This window comes from Schistocerca cancellata, chromosome 7 (assembly GCF_023864275.1).
Source record: "Schistocerca cancellata isolate TAMUIC-IGC-003103 chromosome 7, iqSchCanc2.1, whole genome shotgun sequence".
Lineage (NCBI taxonomy): Eukaryota > Metazoa > Arthropoda > Insecta > Orthoptera > Acrididae > Schistocerca > Schistocerca cancellata.
Window position 1 is genome coordinate 593,488,937 of NC_064632.1, and position 16,739 is coordinate 593,505,675.

General features: G+C 37.6%; 1 protein-coding gene across 2 annotated transcripts in view; it reads right to left on the reverse strand.

Moving 5' to 3' along the window:
* The window catches only part of LOC126092016 (intraflagellar transport protein 43 homolog), a 129,247-nt gene that overhangs the window by 78,858 nt on the left and 33,650 nt on the right, over positions 1-16,739 (reverse strand). For both annotated transcript variants that reach the window (XM_049907403.1, XM_049907402.1), the window contains exon 3: positions 8,354-8,436. In XM_049907403.1, the coding sequence (XP_049763360.1) occupies positions 8,354-8,436 (83 nt within the window). The remainder of the gene's footprint in view (positions 1-8,353; positions 8,437-16,739) is intronic.

Below are 16,739 nucleotides of genomic sequence, written 5' to 3' on the forward strand. Positions count from 1 at the left end.
GAAAATGCCGTGAAAAACTGCTAACAGTACATTGTGATGTGCAATGAGCAAAAAAGCCGACTTGAATAATTTGACTGATAATACTAGCGACACTCAGTGTCTTAATGATAGTCCTCCAATCCTCCAATGCAATAATCAGTGCATGCCGACCAGCAGTAATGATTTTATTTCAACCGCTGTTTGAGTCTCGTACAGATTCCCGTATGGAGGACATAGTGATATACATCTGGATGTGAAAGTCAACAAGAAATTTGACCAACAAAACAGCCAAATTGATGAATGTTTTAATCACCACTTACAAAACAGTGAAACGCGTTACCGTAAATTAATACAGGAACAGAATAAAGTAAAGAAACAATTCATAGAAACAGTTACTGCACAGAGACAGGAAGATAAGCGTAAGTTATTTACGAAAGCAAAAACATATGTAGACAACAACATTGCTACAGTATCAGATGAGATCAAACAGTTGAACACTGAAATGCATGATGAAATCTCCAATCTTAAAACAAAAACTGACGCACACACAGTAGACATTCAGACAGTGAACAGCAGACTTGAACAATTGGAATTAATACAGGATCCCGATGCCATTAAAGCAGACATTAAGAAATTAAACAAAACCACAAGTAAAATGCAAAAACAAATGAATGCTTGTGACACTAAAAACGACGATCAGGCACTGACTGAAAAATTTGATGAATTGGCCAGTCGTATTTACATTATCGAAAATAACAATGGCACCAAATCAGACGATACATCACCAGTTTCATTAAATCAAACACCCGAATTCTAAAATTTACAGCAGACAATCAGTGAGATAGGTTCGTCCAACAATACATTGCGTAGAAAATTGTCATCTTTACAGCAAGAAGTGACAGAAATGAAAAATTTTTCAGCCTCTAACATGTCACCGCATATGCCACATTCTGAACTTTTGTCACACTTACACAGCCAGTATAACATGGGTAATTTACAGAGAGTATGTCACTTGGATTCCGGGCAGACACAGACAAACGGATTACCATACAATCCTGAACCAGTTCAGACATTCAGAGACGATAAGTTTGATTATAAAAACTTTCTATCTGTGAGAAAATTTAAGGTATTTAAGAATGGCATGATACAGATACACTCTTTGGACTGGCTACAACAATTTGCTTTTGAATTTTCACTGGCATTGCCTGTAATCCAGAAACTAAAATTCATTTGCAGCGCGTAAGTGCCCTCAGAGGATTCATTACACTTTAACGAATATCTGCCGCAGCATGCACAGTTTTCTTTCCACTGTCAGTCACTCTCAGGAACGATTCTCCGCTTTCATAAGCTGATTTCAGCTGAGAAACAATTTCTTCTTCAGTAAAAAGATCATCATCTATATCGCTGGCCATTATCACGAATGAAGCTACAAGCATGGAACCACTTTCGAGCACTATTAAATACGTAATAAGGCAGTAACAATGTGCTGTGGCTGCGCACACTTTTGTATTTACGCGGTATTGTTTACAGTATCCATAGAGTGTAGACACGCGGTATTTAATTCTCTATAGTTCCACGGTATTGCCATCTATTTATTTGCTGTGTCACATATGCGGCATTGTTTTAGATAATTTTTTCATGGTAAATAATTAAAAATTCGGCATTGTGGCATTAAGAGCAGATGCGCGTATGGTCAATGACATCATCTAACTGAAAAACGAAAAATCGGAAATTTGTCAGTTACGCGTTATTGGTTCTTCATCGACGATATCTATCAGAACAACTCTTCAACTATCGATCTATCTAGGATTAAGAATGAGTAAAGAAAACCTGATATGACAAGTTTTACTTGAAGTGACAGTTTTCATTAGACACTCCCGAAATGACAAGAACTACCAGGATAATTTTAATAAGTGACAAAATTTTAATTATCAGTATCATCAAAATTATCAGCAACAGCAAACACATTTTGGTAACAATAGAGGCTTTTCCCCACAACATCAATGAAAACCAGCCAGTTGGCATACCTAACCAACAATGTAATGTGCAAGGTCAAGCAAGCTGTAATGTTTCGCCGCCTACAGGTATAGCGTCGGCTCCACCAAATAGTAATGCACAGCAACAAGGAAATTACTACGTACAGAAAACACATCATTTCAACTCGTATCACATTGTGCCATATAGCAATGATTATTATGACAGACGTTAAAGTAATGAGCACAGTTTTCAGCGTAACAGTTGGTCTTACCAGCAGCAGAATCATCCGCAACAGATTATCATGAATGAACCAGACAGTCGGTATCATCCCGAACCAAATACATCAGGATGAAATAACAGAACAGTACAAATAGTTGAAATGCCACAGCATCCTCCCGCAAATAACAGCACATCAGAAAGAATTTTACTAGATACAGTACAGGTTGCATCTTCCAGCAACGTAAGCAATACTTTTGACACACAGAATCTTGTTTACGAAAATGTTATTACTTTTAATGACATCCAAGACACACTTTTGCATGAAAAACCAGTTATTCAAAAAACCATTTCCCACCCTGTTATTGAAGTAAAGATTGGATCATCCACATTTTCTGCAGTAATCGATTATGGATCACCTATGACAGTTATAAATGAAGAAACTTTCAACAAATGTAAGAAAGAAAATACTTATCCTACATTACCATTAGGGAAAACTACAGTAAAAGGAGCAGTAACTGGTAAAGGAGTAGATGTAAAATTACAGACACACTCATCATTTTGTATTGCAGGTCATATGTTCCACTCAAATTTTGGGATTGTTCACTTATTGACAACAGACCTTATTTTAGGTATGAATTTTTTGGTACAACACGACACAATTATTGACTTTCAGAATTCCTATTTAATGTTAAAGGATGAAAAGGTACAACTGGCATTAGAATTTCAGCACGCTTTATCTGCAGATGAACAGGAAATTAATCGAACAGAGGTCATTTCTTCACCACGTAACACGGACTGTCATTCCACATTGTTCACAGATATGTACGTACACAACCACAATACACCAGACGAAGCCGACTATGATGTTATGCAAATGATTTCTGATAAAGTGAAACAGAGCAATGCAAATACATATGATGAACGTACTCAGCTATGCAAAATTCTTTTACAGCAAGCTCCAGTTTTTGACAACATCCCTGGTACTATGTCCGGTTTTAGGTATGAATTTCAAGTTAAACAGCATGACACATTCAAAGTTAAACATGATCCTATTCTGAATATCCGTACACAAAATATTGTAGCAGATGCACTATCCTGTTCTCTCAGCAACAATCAGCAAGACATCGCAACTAACTTCTGCCCAGCAAATTCTAGCGTCATATATATTCAACGAGTTGCATTTAAAAATTTCATTTTGTTGTCATTATGAGACATGGCACAAGAGTAGAGCAAAGACAACATATGGAAAGAAATTAAACACCTTTGGCAAGGTAGGAATAACGTTACCATTAGAAACCATTACACTGTATGCAATAGCATTCTGTATCGCCGCTCTCACCCTCACAGCAACAACTGGTTATTATACATTCCTGACGACCTTGTTAACAAATTAATTTGGTATACTCATTTAAGTTACACACATTATAGAGCAAGAAAATGTTTTCTTATACTGAGACAGAACTGTTATTTTGCCAAAAGGGAGAAACATATTTGACGAGTTTTAGTGTCATGTAAAATCTGCCAGAAAGCTAAATCAGACACGACTTCATACATTCCTCCATTACATCCCACTGTACCGATTAAATTGGGACATATGGCCACTGTAGACATTTTTGGTCTGATTCCCAGGTCTAATAGAGGTTTCTGTTACATCTTTGTCGCTGTTGAACTCACTTCGAAATTCGTTACCTTCACTCCGTTATGCAAAGCTACTGCTAAATCTATTTCGAATGCATTTGTAAAACATTTTTTATTTCATGTAGAACATGTATTGAAAGTAATTTCCGACAATGGGCCACAATTGTGATCTGTGATATGGACACGTATGTTACAAGCTACAAACACTTCTCCGATCTATATATCCAGGTATCACGCTTCTTCGAACCCTTGTGAACGACTGATGAAAGAAATTGGTAAACTATGTAGAATATACTGCCATAAAAAACATATTGATTGGGAAACACACATACTCTCATTCCAGGATGTAATTAACTCCATACCAAATGAATCTACTATGCTATCTCCGACTGTTATACTCAAAAATGTTGAACCACCCAACAAAATTAAAGAATTAGTATTTTTTCCTACATCTCATTGACTACGCCACCATGAAATAATTGACATTGCACTCAATAACATCAAACATGCCACAGAGCACCGGAGAAGACAGCAAAAACAGGTTTGTACACATTGTGACTTTCACGTTGGACAGAAGATATTAGTACACACACACTATTTATCCAACAGAGGAAAAAGTAGATGCAGTAAATTTGAGCTTCTGTACGCAGGCCCATATAGAATTCGCAACTTTCCTCACCCCAATGTAGTACACGTCGAAACTTTGAGAACCAGAAAAAGGGCAATCACCATATTTCCAATATTAAACCCTTTATTGAATGAACATACTTTATGATTTATCACATTGTAATACCATTTCCAGATATTTATATGACCACTCACTGATGATGATTATATTTTTTCTTGGTAAGTGCCCGGCAAGGTAAGGTTAGCAGGTTGCTTTTCTTGTCGTTATATATCAGACCGTGCACATTTTCCACTTTTTGTGTATGTGTGGTTGTTTTCCTATCAAAAGTAGAATTTTTCTCCGTATGCACTATAAAATCTTTCAGATGTAACACCATTTTTGCCTTATGATATCTCAATATCTTGACTATTTTACATTTTTTTTTGCTACTACATTATGATATTGTGTGTACATTTTTTGTACTCGAAAACTGTCTATGGTTTTGACTTAATACGTTTTCTGTCATGCTATGCTGTATGCTTAGTCATATAACTAGAAACAAGTTTTTATTTAGTGGGTATATGATTTAAATGCAAGATATTAATCCTTATTCATCACTTTCATAAAGCAATATCATGTAAAAGAAATAAATTATACAACCACAGTGGTTTACTACGAAATGGAAATTTCACCTTCGGAATGAACGAAAGAAAATGCAATACCTTGTCATGAAGAGTAAATGGATCAGAATTAACAAGCATTAACAAGAATATACTATACACACTGTATAACAGCAGTCTTAACTAATTATTTTTCTTTCAGAATACGAGGTGATTGATGCAGGCTGTCAGACAGAACTACACATGTTAATTTTAGTGATGAAATATGCTAGAAGTAAGATACTCTATACTATATGAAATAATGAATGATAATGAATAGTTGTATGAAGTAAATGGAAATATGAATAATGAAGTGCCTATTTTTTTTTTGCAGCTGATAATAAATGATGATGAATAGTTGTATGAAGAAAATGGTAATATGAATAATGAAGTTTTTCTTTGCAGATGATGATAATGATGAAGTTTATATATTTTGTATTAGTTAAGAAATGCTATGTAGTTATTTAAGTATTTGTTGCAGTTCCTTTTGGCAGTATGTTTTATGTTGCATAGTATAATGACTGAATGTTCTGAGAAAGACAGCGAGAGCACATACATATTAAGTACATGTTTCATTACCTGTTAATTCAAAGTTTACTACTTTTCAGCATAATATACATATTTTCTTTCAGGTCAATAATCCATTTTGTATTTTTTCTAGGAGAAGCTTTTCATGATATTAATATGCTATAAGCACTTAGTTATTAAAACTGTTCTAGTACTTGCAATTTTTTACCCAGTTGTGTGTATCATTCATGAATGTGATCACATATACTCTACTTGTTTCATAACCTTGCTACAGCTGACTCATGACAAATAATGTTATTAATCCTTATTTCCAGCAATAAGTCAAAAGCAAATATTTTCATGCCCCAGCAATTGACTATCAATCCCATGGGGGGGGGGGGGGGGGGGGGAGGGGGGGGGGGAAGAAAAAAAAAAGAAAAAAAAACATTTCCAACTATTACTGGTATACAACTAAATAATGCTACCAGTTTAAGATATATTTCTAGTCAGTGATACACTTAAAGTAGTAAAGGAGTTTTGCTATTTGGGGAACAAAATAACTGATGATGGTCGAAGTAGAGAGGATATAAAATGTAGACTGGCAATGGCAAGGAAAGCCTTTCTGAAGAAGAGAAATTTGTTAACATTGAGTATAGATTTAAGTGTCAGGAAGTCATTTCTGAAAGTATTTGTATGGAGTGTAGCCATGTACGGAAGTGAAACATGGACGATAATTAGTTTGGACTTATGAATAATGTTCTGTAATACTCCATACATATTACATAAATGTTTAGTAACTGGGCAATGAATGCCAATGATTACTGTAATGAGATGACTTATACATAAATGCTATGCCAATAATTACTGTAATGAGAAGACTTACGAATAATGTTCTGTAATACTGCATACATACTACATAAATGTTTAGTAACTAGCCAATGAGTGGCAATAATTATTCAAATCAGTTGATACACTAGTGTAATTCTGAATGATGACTAGAATAAGACTTAATGTATCCTTCACCTACTGACCTAATTACCACCAATTACTGTGATATCCGTATGTCCTGTCCATCCTCATGATCATGGAGCACTATATTTGGTTTTTGCAATAATTCTATGTTGATGTAAGAGTATGGATTCTACAAGAATGTGGTGTTGACATAACAAGCTGTCCACCACCTTGAACGATGAAGATGTCATTATGGTCCTACTGTTTGGTGTACCTAATGTACTACCAAAATAATAACATAGAATATTAATACAACATTTGAGTGTCTTGGCTACACTGATAAATACTTCAGGGAAGAGAACTTCAGATTGTCTCACTTGGTGTTATGCTTCTGAAGAAGGATATGGACTTTCAGTGCAGCTACTTGCAGCCCACTGTGCTACAATCATGATGCTATCCTTCCCAATCCTTTCCTAGTTCTTGTGAAATGCTAAAGAGTTTTACAGTGTAAGTGCACTTTATTTCACTCCTTGATATGTTTAATTCATGTAAAAATCCAAAAGAGTTTTACAGTGCATGTGTACTTTATGTCATTTGTTAATATATTTTGTACTCAGTGCGTATACATTTTGTCATTTCTTAATATGTTCTGAACTCAGTGCGTGTGCACTCTATTTTATTTCTTAATATGTCCTCCACTTATCAATAATATATATACTCTGTGACTGTATACTTAGTTAACTAAATAGATTATAGATGAATTTGTTGCTCATGACAAGTTCAATTGACTCACCATCGCTAACAAATTTTTGCCCCCCCCCCAGTGGGGGATTATGTAAGAGGTCCATGATTAAGGAATTTGTTGCTAGCACACTCGAGCAGATGTAGTTTCGATGGATTGCTCACACGCTGCCTGCGATATGTAAGCTATAAGAGAATCTCACACCAGGAGCAGTGTTGACTGCAGTAGAAACTGTGTAGCAGTTTGTGTAAGTTGTAGCTAGCGGTTGTGTGTATGGAGTTGGCTGGGCCGGTTGTGGGGAGCGATGGTGGTGCCTGAGCATTGTTGTATAAGGTAAAAGCAGCCTCGCGCATATATACTGCTGTTATATTAAGTCCCGTGTAAATGTTTTAAAAATCTCTTAATAATAATCTTTCTCATAAAAATTAACTTTTGACAATCATTTATCTCAATTTAAAGATTTTACTAATTTCTCCAATCCATGGTCATCCCGATTATTGTAAAGAAAAATCAGTTGTTTCCTTTTATACATGACAAATCTATCGGCCAGCATTGCACTGAGCTGTGCCAGAAAAATTTCTTATAGGAGCAGATATATACGCATTATCCAGCAACCTTATTGAGGTAAGAATTTTCAGTTTATTCAGAATGCTCTTTCAGGGTCATGACACAGCACTGCTGACATCCAAAATTTACCAGTTTAAATTCACAGTTAATTATTGAAAGGTTATAAGTGAGCCACAATTTTATTGAGAGATTAGTCACATTTTATTATTCCAAGGTTACGGAAGTAAACTCTTGGGTAGTTACACTGAAAGTGAATTATATAATTATATATATTTATCTGTTGGGAGGTTACAATACTTAAGCTTATTATTTAGCTAGATGTCATAAATATTTAGTATAAGATTCAGCAAATCTGAAGCTCCAGACTAGGAATGCACTTCGCTACATAAGAGTGTTCATTGCATTGAAAGCTTCAGTGTTTTATGAATGAGCATTATGTTATGATGAAAGGAGATTGTTTCAAGCTCAGGATGTTTGAGTATACAGCTTAAGGATCATTATACTTACTTTCCAGATTTTACACCTTCATCTGCCCACCCACCAGAACGTCTAGATCTCGGTGGTGCTGCAGGCAAGGCATCCTCAAGTTCCTAACATGAATGACACAGAATATGAAGCATAAAACTTATGAAAAGAATAAACTAACTACAATTAATTTATTTTGTACTGTCACTAAAAGCTTGCTAAACACTTAAAGCAATTATGCCACACATAATGGAAATTGTGTGTTTTGATTATAATTTTTTCTGTCTGTTAATGGCTAGGGATATGATCAGTAAGCCTGATACATTTAGTTCAGTATCAATCATGCTCAGATTCGTTTGATGTATACCTGCAGTATGTCCCCTTAAGAACTGTGAGGTATATTTTCTCTGGTGTTTCAGCAGATGTTTGCAGTTTTGTTTTTTCAGTGTGTGGTGGAGTCAGCCCACACAGATACTGTTCATCATGCCTTTCATGTGAAACCAAGTGTTCATTTGTTTACTGTTACGAACAACATTATCTTTAAAGTGGAATATTATGTGTCCATTTAAAAGAGCAGCTGCAAATTAGTCTAGGTCAGTATTCATTTTATCCATATTTATTAACACAGACATTAAAACATGAAGAATAACCAGTACTCCAGCAGCGAGTGAGCAGTGCTTCTGAAACATGGTAGCTGTTAGTGCTGTCAGTGCCAAGACAGTGCTGTCAGTGCTGGAGTACTGGTTATTATTTGTCAGACTGTGGCTTCAGTTGACAGAGAGACTGCAGTCGTGTGTGAGTTGTGTTTGCATGTGTGTGTGTGTGTGTGTGTGTGTGTGTGTGTGTGTGTGTGTGTTTGCGTATGTGTGAACTATTTTCAAGGAAGACCTTGCTGGCTGATAGCTTATTTGTGACAGTCTCTTTGTTGTGCCTATCTGCAACTCAGCATCTCCGCTATACGGTGAGTGGCAACTTTCATTCCATAACATTATTACAGTCTATCCTGGATTTTCCACTGTTTGGTTATTATTAGTGTTTTACTGTCCTTATTAATAAATGTTAGCTAATTTGGAACCACCTTATTGAATGGGCACATAAAATTCCCCTGTAAAAATCATTCTGTTTGTAATGGGAAATGAACTGACACGGACTCCAGATATGCACAGTAAAAACAAAGTTGCAAATAGCTGCCAACACACCAGAGAAAATATGCTGGATGACTCTTAGGAGGGACACCATATATATGATTTACCTAGTTCTAAGTACATGTATGTAAGAATCATCAACGACTATGTTGCTGTAAGCCGTAAATTATATCCATATCCATTCTTCCCCATTTGCATGAGTTAACAGGTTCTGTAAAGAATGTTGCATAGTTGTCATTTACCTCACTTCTGTTTAGAAAAGATCTTTTGTAACAATAAAAGTGACTGCCTACATTTCAACCCAAAGTAAGAATGGAATGAAAGTTTCCATTTCAATGCCCACCATTACAATAATGCCCCAAGCAACCTTGGAAATGGGCTGCCACCATTATTATCAAAAACTCACACCAGGAGATCAGCGACAGAGACTTTCCAGTCAATCACTGCCATGAATGTGGAGCAGACATTTGCATAATCGTATGAAAAGTAAACTATTGTTGTTGCAACACTGTTATGCCACCTGAGGTTATTAAGCAGTGACTTTATAAATTTAAAATATTCTGTACATGTAGACAGTGACAGAAATAGTTATGTAGAAAACTGTAATTTTGTAACTTAAGAAACCCAATAGGAAACTAGATGAGACGAATTCAGTTAGCAGTGATCAGTTATAAAAGCAACACAGGTGTATTAAAATTGTGAATGAAAGAAGCAAAGAACACAGCAGAAGTACCAGAAAAATACACACTGACAGTATACAGACAAAACAGGCATGTATGAGATGCAAGAAGTATGTGCAAAAAAAGGTAAATTTCAAAATGTAGGATTTTGAGAAATAAATAGAAAACAGAAGAAACTCACAGCAAGATTTTCAGGTGGGACAAGAAAACACACATGAAAAAATGCAACTTCACAGAGCAATATCAAGCAAGGATCACACACAAAAATTTCTGATGATTTATCAAGTATTATTAAATGCTATTTTGCAAGGTTGAAGATTAATTGTGGGAAGTAGTAGGGACATGTCTCTAAAGTAAACCATAGTAGGCGAAAGGTATGAAATATAAGGCAAGGGACAACTTCAAGAACCCAAATGGAATTTACAGTTTGAGCAAGCAGTGCAATCAGGAATCATGATTAAAAGGGAAAGTAATTTCAGCCATTTAAAACATGGCAAAATAATTTTATGTGACATTGACAAATACTTGACACATAAAAAGCCTGAAGAATGATTTGCAATAGGTGTTTTAAATAGTTAGTAAATGTCATGACATGCAAAACTATTAAAATTTGTTAAACTTCTAAGAAATTTGAAAATTTCCTAGGACAATAATGATTGAAAAAATAGAGAGAACAGTAAAATAGTCTCTATCAAATTTAATGACACGTTCAAATTCGGAATGGTTTGTTAAACTGTTATTAGGAGAAAAGCAAATACACTCCTGGAAATGGAAAAAAGAACACATTGACACCGGTGTGTCAGACCCACCATACTTGCTCTGGACACTGCGAGAGGGCTGTACAAGCAATGATCACACGCACGGCACAGCGGACACACCAGGAACCGCGGTGTTGGCCGTCGAATGGCGCTAGCTGCGCAGCATTTGTGCACCGCCGCCGTCAGTGTCAGCCAGTTTGCCGTGGCGTACGGAGCTCCATCGCAGTCTTTAACACTGGTAGCATGCCGCGACAGCGTGGACGTGAACCGTATGTGCAGTTGACGGACTTTGAGCGAGGACGTATAGTGGGCATGCGGGAGGCCGGGTGGACGTACCGCCGAATTGCTCAACACGTGGGGCGTGAGGTCTCCACAGTACATCGATGTTGTCGCCAGTGGTCGGCGGAAGGTGCACGTGCCCGTCGACCTGGGACCGGACCGCAGCGACGCACGGATGCACGCCAAGACCGTAGGATCCTACACAGTGCCGTAGGGGACCGCACCGCCACTTCCCAGCAAATTAGGGACACTGTTGCTCCTGGGGTATCGGCGAGGACCATTCGCAACCGTCTCCATGAAGCTGGGCTACGGTCCCGCACACCGTTAGGCCGTCTTCCGCTCACGCCCCAACATCGTGCAGCCCGCCTCCAGTGGTGTCGCGACAGGCGTGAATGGAGGGACGAATGGAGACGTGTCGTCTTCAGCAATGAGAGTCGCTTCTGCCTTGGTGCCAATGATGGTCATATGCGTGTTTGGCGCCGTGCAGGTGAGCGCCACAATCAGGACTGCATACGACCGAGGCACACAGGGCCAACACCCGGCATCATGGTGTGGGGAGCGATCTCCTACACTGGCCGTACACCACTGGTGATCGTCGAGGGGACACTGAATAGTGCACGGTACATCCAAACCGTCATCAAACCCATCGTTCTACCATTCCTAGACTGGCAAGGGAACTTGCTGTTCCAACAGGAGAATGCACGTCCGTATGTATCCCTTGCCACCCAACGTGCTCTAGAAGGTGTAAGTCAACTACCCTGGCCAGCAAGATCTCCGGATCTGTCCCCCATTGAGCATGTTTGGGACTGGATGAAGCGTCGTCTCACGCGGTCTGCACGTCCAGCACGAACGCTGGTCCAACTGAGGCGCCAGGTGCAAATGGCATGGCAAGCCGTTCCACAGGACTACATCCAGCATCTCTACGATCGTCTCCATGGGAGAATAGCAGCCTGCATTGCTGCGAAAGGTGGATATACACTGTACTAGTGCCGACATTGTGCATGCTCTGTTGCCTGTGTCTATTTGCCTGTGGTTCTGTCAGTGTGATCATGTGATGTATCTGATCCCAGGAATGTGTCAATAAAGTTTCCCCTACCTGGGACAATGAATTCACGGTGTTCTTATTTCAATTTCCAGGAGTGTATTTGGATGAATCAGATAACTAAAAAGGAACAACACAAACAAATACCACCCACATCAAAGACTAACTTGCTGGAGCTCTAAACCAAACACTTACAAACACAAATGAATTATCATTACAGCTGATATCATTCAGTGACAATTCATTCCTTCAGTACTTCATTCACATGTTATGTGTTGTAAATCCCAGCATGAAGGAAGGCCATCATGAGTTACGCAATACTATAATATACAGTATCAGCCTCAGCAAGCTACTTCTGTAAAGTGTATCAACAACAAATCATGACTAGTGCTAATCTAGTCACACACACATGTATGGGAATTACTTTTAAAATACTTCCAGTGTGTCACTTTTTACTCTTAACCACATCTCTAGCATCCCCACCTACAATGGGCACAAATAGCAGTGGTTACTCAGAGACGTTGCGAGTCACTAGCAGGAGAGTCACAGCGGCCAGCTGTGAGAAGTGAGCCATGCTACTGTGTGGGTAGTGCTGCTAATGCGGATGTAGCCCAGCCAGCAGACAGCCCCGTCAGCTCTTCCCATTCTGTGCACAGTGTCCAATCGATAATCGTATCACCATGCCTATGACAACCCTGCTGTGTTTTTGGACGGACTCATTTTCACTAATGGTATGCATTCAATGTCCAACTGATGATGACTTCTGTTTCATTTACATGTTTATAGATTATGTTCTTCTATCAAAAGTGGACAGAAAAGTGTCTATCAGTAGTGCTACAAATTTTGCCTACTTGAGGTAAGTAATGATCAACAACACTGTCTCATAATTCATTAATTGTTTTCTTGACTGAATTTTCCTTTCATACAATTATTTATGCATGTTTAGGTTATAATAGAAGGAAACATTCCACGTAGGAAAAATATACCTAAAAACAAAGATGATGTGACTTACCAAATGAAAGTGCTGGCAGGTTGACAGACACACAAACGAACACAAACATACACACAAAATTCAAGCTTTCGCAACAAACTGTTGCCTCATCAGGAAAGAGGGAAGGAGAGGGAAAGACGAAAGGATGTGGGTTTTAAGGGAGAGGGTAAGGAGTCATTCCAGTCCCGGGAGCGGAAAGACTTACCTTAGGGGGAGAAAAGGACAGGTATACACTCGCACACACACACATATCCATCCACACATATACAGACACCATATATATAAGTTATTCATTTATAAAATTATTCATAATTATTTATAAAATTATTCATTTATAAATGAAAGCACTAGTTTGTTTTTGTTCTACAGTATTAATTTATTGTGTTAATCAATTTTCAGCTTACAAGGCCATAATGAGACATTAACACAATAAATTCATACTCTAGAACAAAAGCAAACTGTGTCTGTATATGTGTGGATGGATATGTGTGTGTGTGCGAGTGTATACCCGTCCTTTTTTCCCCCTAAGGTAAGTCTTTCCGCTCCCGGGACTGGAATGACTCCTTACCCTCTTACTTAAAACCCACATCCTTTCGTCTTTCCCTCTCCTTCCCTCTTTCCTGATGAGGCAACAGTTTGTTGCGAAAGCTTGAATTTTGTGTGTATGTTTGTGTGTCTGTCGACCTGCCAGCCCTTTCATTTGGTAAGTCACTTTATACATGTTTATGTATATTAGGAGGAAAAGCAGCCTCTTTGAAAGAATACACTGCTCTTCCTCTTCTGCTACTCAGTTTTCATTCTTATTTCACCCAATGAATAATTTATGTAAGTTTACATAGATCATTTCAGCTGTCTATATTTTACCTCAAAGTCAAAATCACAACAAGTTTTATAAATGAAAAGCACTAGTTTGTTTTTGTTCTACAGTATTAATTTATTGTGTTAATCAATTTTCAGCTTACAAGGCCATAATGAGACATTAACACAATAAATTCATACTCTAGAACAAAAGCAAACTGCCAAGAACTGACAGATGGTTCAGTTAACAAAAAATGTTTAAAATAAAAATTAGAGGTATACATCATTTATGTCCCAGAGTCCAACTAATCTGATAAATCGTAGCAGTAGTGGCTAATAAGGCAGTCTTACTTTGTTTTTGAATGTCTGGTGAATTTCTATTTCCTGTGTAATGTCTACTGGTAACATGTTACACACTTTTGCACCAGAATCTAAAACACCATTTTCAACCTTACATAGGGATGTACAGTCTATGATTCATGATTGGGTAGTTGAAGCTCACCACCATTTAAGGAAAGGACAAGAAAGTGTAATGAGAAGACATTCTGAGAAGAAAATAAGTCTTAAATACTAATTCAGGAATGATGAAAAAAACTGAAAAAGGAAATGCACAAAAGGAAAGCTATCAGAAAAGACAAAACCCATACAAAGGAAGAAAGAAAATGGCAGACACAGAGAAATGGCAGAGGGAGCATGGAGGCAAAAGCAGAAGAAAACAGTTTGTAGCAGAGTAGTGTCATTATGGATCTTCAGGAAGAGGGTCCATGAAGAGGAATTACCTATGGAGAAGAGCCCCAAGGAATGTTGAACACATAATTTTATCAAAAAACTAATAAAGTGACAAGACATGGGAGAAAACATGAAAAAAGAGGAAATAATGTGGAACATATCACTTGATACGATATGTACACATAATTAGTATTAACATTAATGAACACATTTTTTTCCTCCTGGCTACAAGTTTTCAAATAGAAATTCATCTATGGAATAAAATGAATTGTCCAGGGGAAATGATTTTAAGTTAGATTTACAACTTGCTTTGCTGCTTGCCAGACTTTTATAGTGTCAAAAAATTGATCGAAAGTTTTTGTTGTTGCATACTGGACTCCTTTCTGAGGTACTGACAGCTTTAATAATGAGTAATAAAAGTCAGTTTTCCTTCTAATGTTGTAGGCAAGGACATTAGTGTTCTTTTCAAATTGTGATGGATAATTTATGATGAATTTCATCAGCAAATATGTCTTGTGGTGGCACAGTTAAAATGCATAGCCCCTTAAAGAGGTACCAAAATAACATTGGTAGGTGAATACCAAATGTTAGTCTTACTACTTGCTTTTGTGCAATCAGTCCTTTTTATGTCATCAGTCTTCCAGCTGATTTGATGTGGCCTACCATGAATTCCTCTCCTGTGCCAACATTTTCATTTTGCAACCTACATCCTCAATTATTTACTGGATGTGTTTCAATCTCTGTCTTTCTCTACAGTTTTTGCCTTCTATAGCTCCCTCTACTACCACGGAAGATATTCCCTGATGCCTAAACAGATTTCCAGTCATCCTGTCCCATCTTATTGTCAGCATTTTCAACATATTCATGTCCTTGCCAATTATGTGAAGAACCTCCTCATTTACTACTTTATCAGTCCACCAAATTTTCAATGTTCTTCTGTAGCACCACATCTCAAATGCTTCTATTCTTTTGTGTTCCTGTTTTCCCACAGACTGTGTCTCACTGCCATACAATGCTATTCTCCAAATGTACATTTCAGAAATTTCTTCCTCAGATTACAACCTATGTTCCATACTAGTAGACTTATTTTGGCCAGAAATTCCCTTTTAGCCAGTGCTAGTCTGTTTTTTATGTCCTCTTCACTCTGTCCATCGTGGGTTATTTTGCTGCCTAGGTAGCAGAATTCCTCAACTTCATGTTCACCAATTATGATATTAAGTTTCTGCTAAATCTAATTATTTTCATCTTTCTTTGATTTACTGCCAATCCATGAACTGTACTCATTCCATTCAACAGGTCTTGTAATTCTTCTTCACTTTCACTGAGGATAGCAGTTTCATTAGAGTATCTTGACATTGATATCCTTTCACCTTGAATTTTAATCCAACTCTTGTACCCTTCTTTTATTTCTGTAACTGCTTCTTCAACAAATTGACTGAACAGCAGGGGCAAAAGATTACATCAGTGTCTTACACCTTTTTTAATCCATGTACTTCATTCTTGGTCTTCCACTCTTATTGTTCCCGCGGGGTCAGGGATTTTCACCTGCCTCGAGATGACTGGGTGTTTGTGTTGTCCTCATCATTTCATCATCATCCAGGAAAGTGGCGAACTTGGACTGAGCAAAGGTTGGGAAATTGTACGGGCGCTGATAACCACGCAGTTGAGCGCCCCACAAACCAAACATCATCATCATCATCTTATTGTTCCCTCTTGGTTCTTGTACATATGACATATTACCCATGTTTCGCTATAGGTGACCCCATTTTTCTCAGGATTTTGAATATCATTCACCATTTTACATTGTCAAATGCTTTTCCCGCGTTAACAAATCCTATGAATGTTTCTCGATTTTTCCATTATCACTGCAACATTAGAAATGCCTCTCTGGTGTGTTTACCTGCCCTAAGGCCAAACTGATCAAGATCTAACAAATCCTACATTTTCTTTTCCATTCTTCTGTATATTATTCTTGTCAGAAACTTAGATGCATGAGCTGTTAAGCT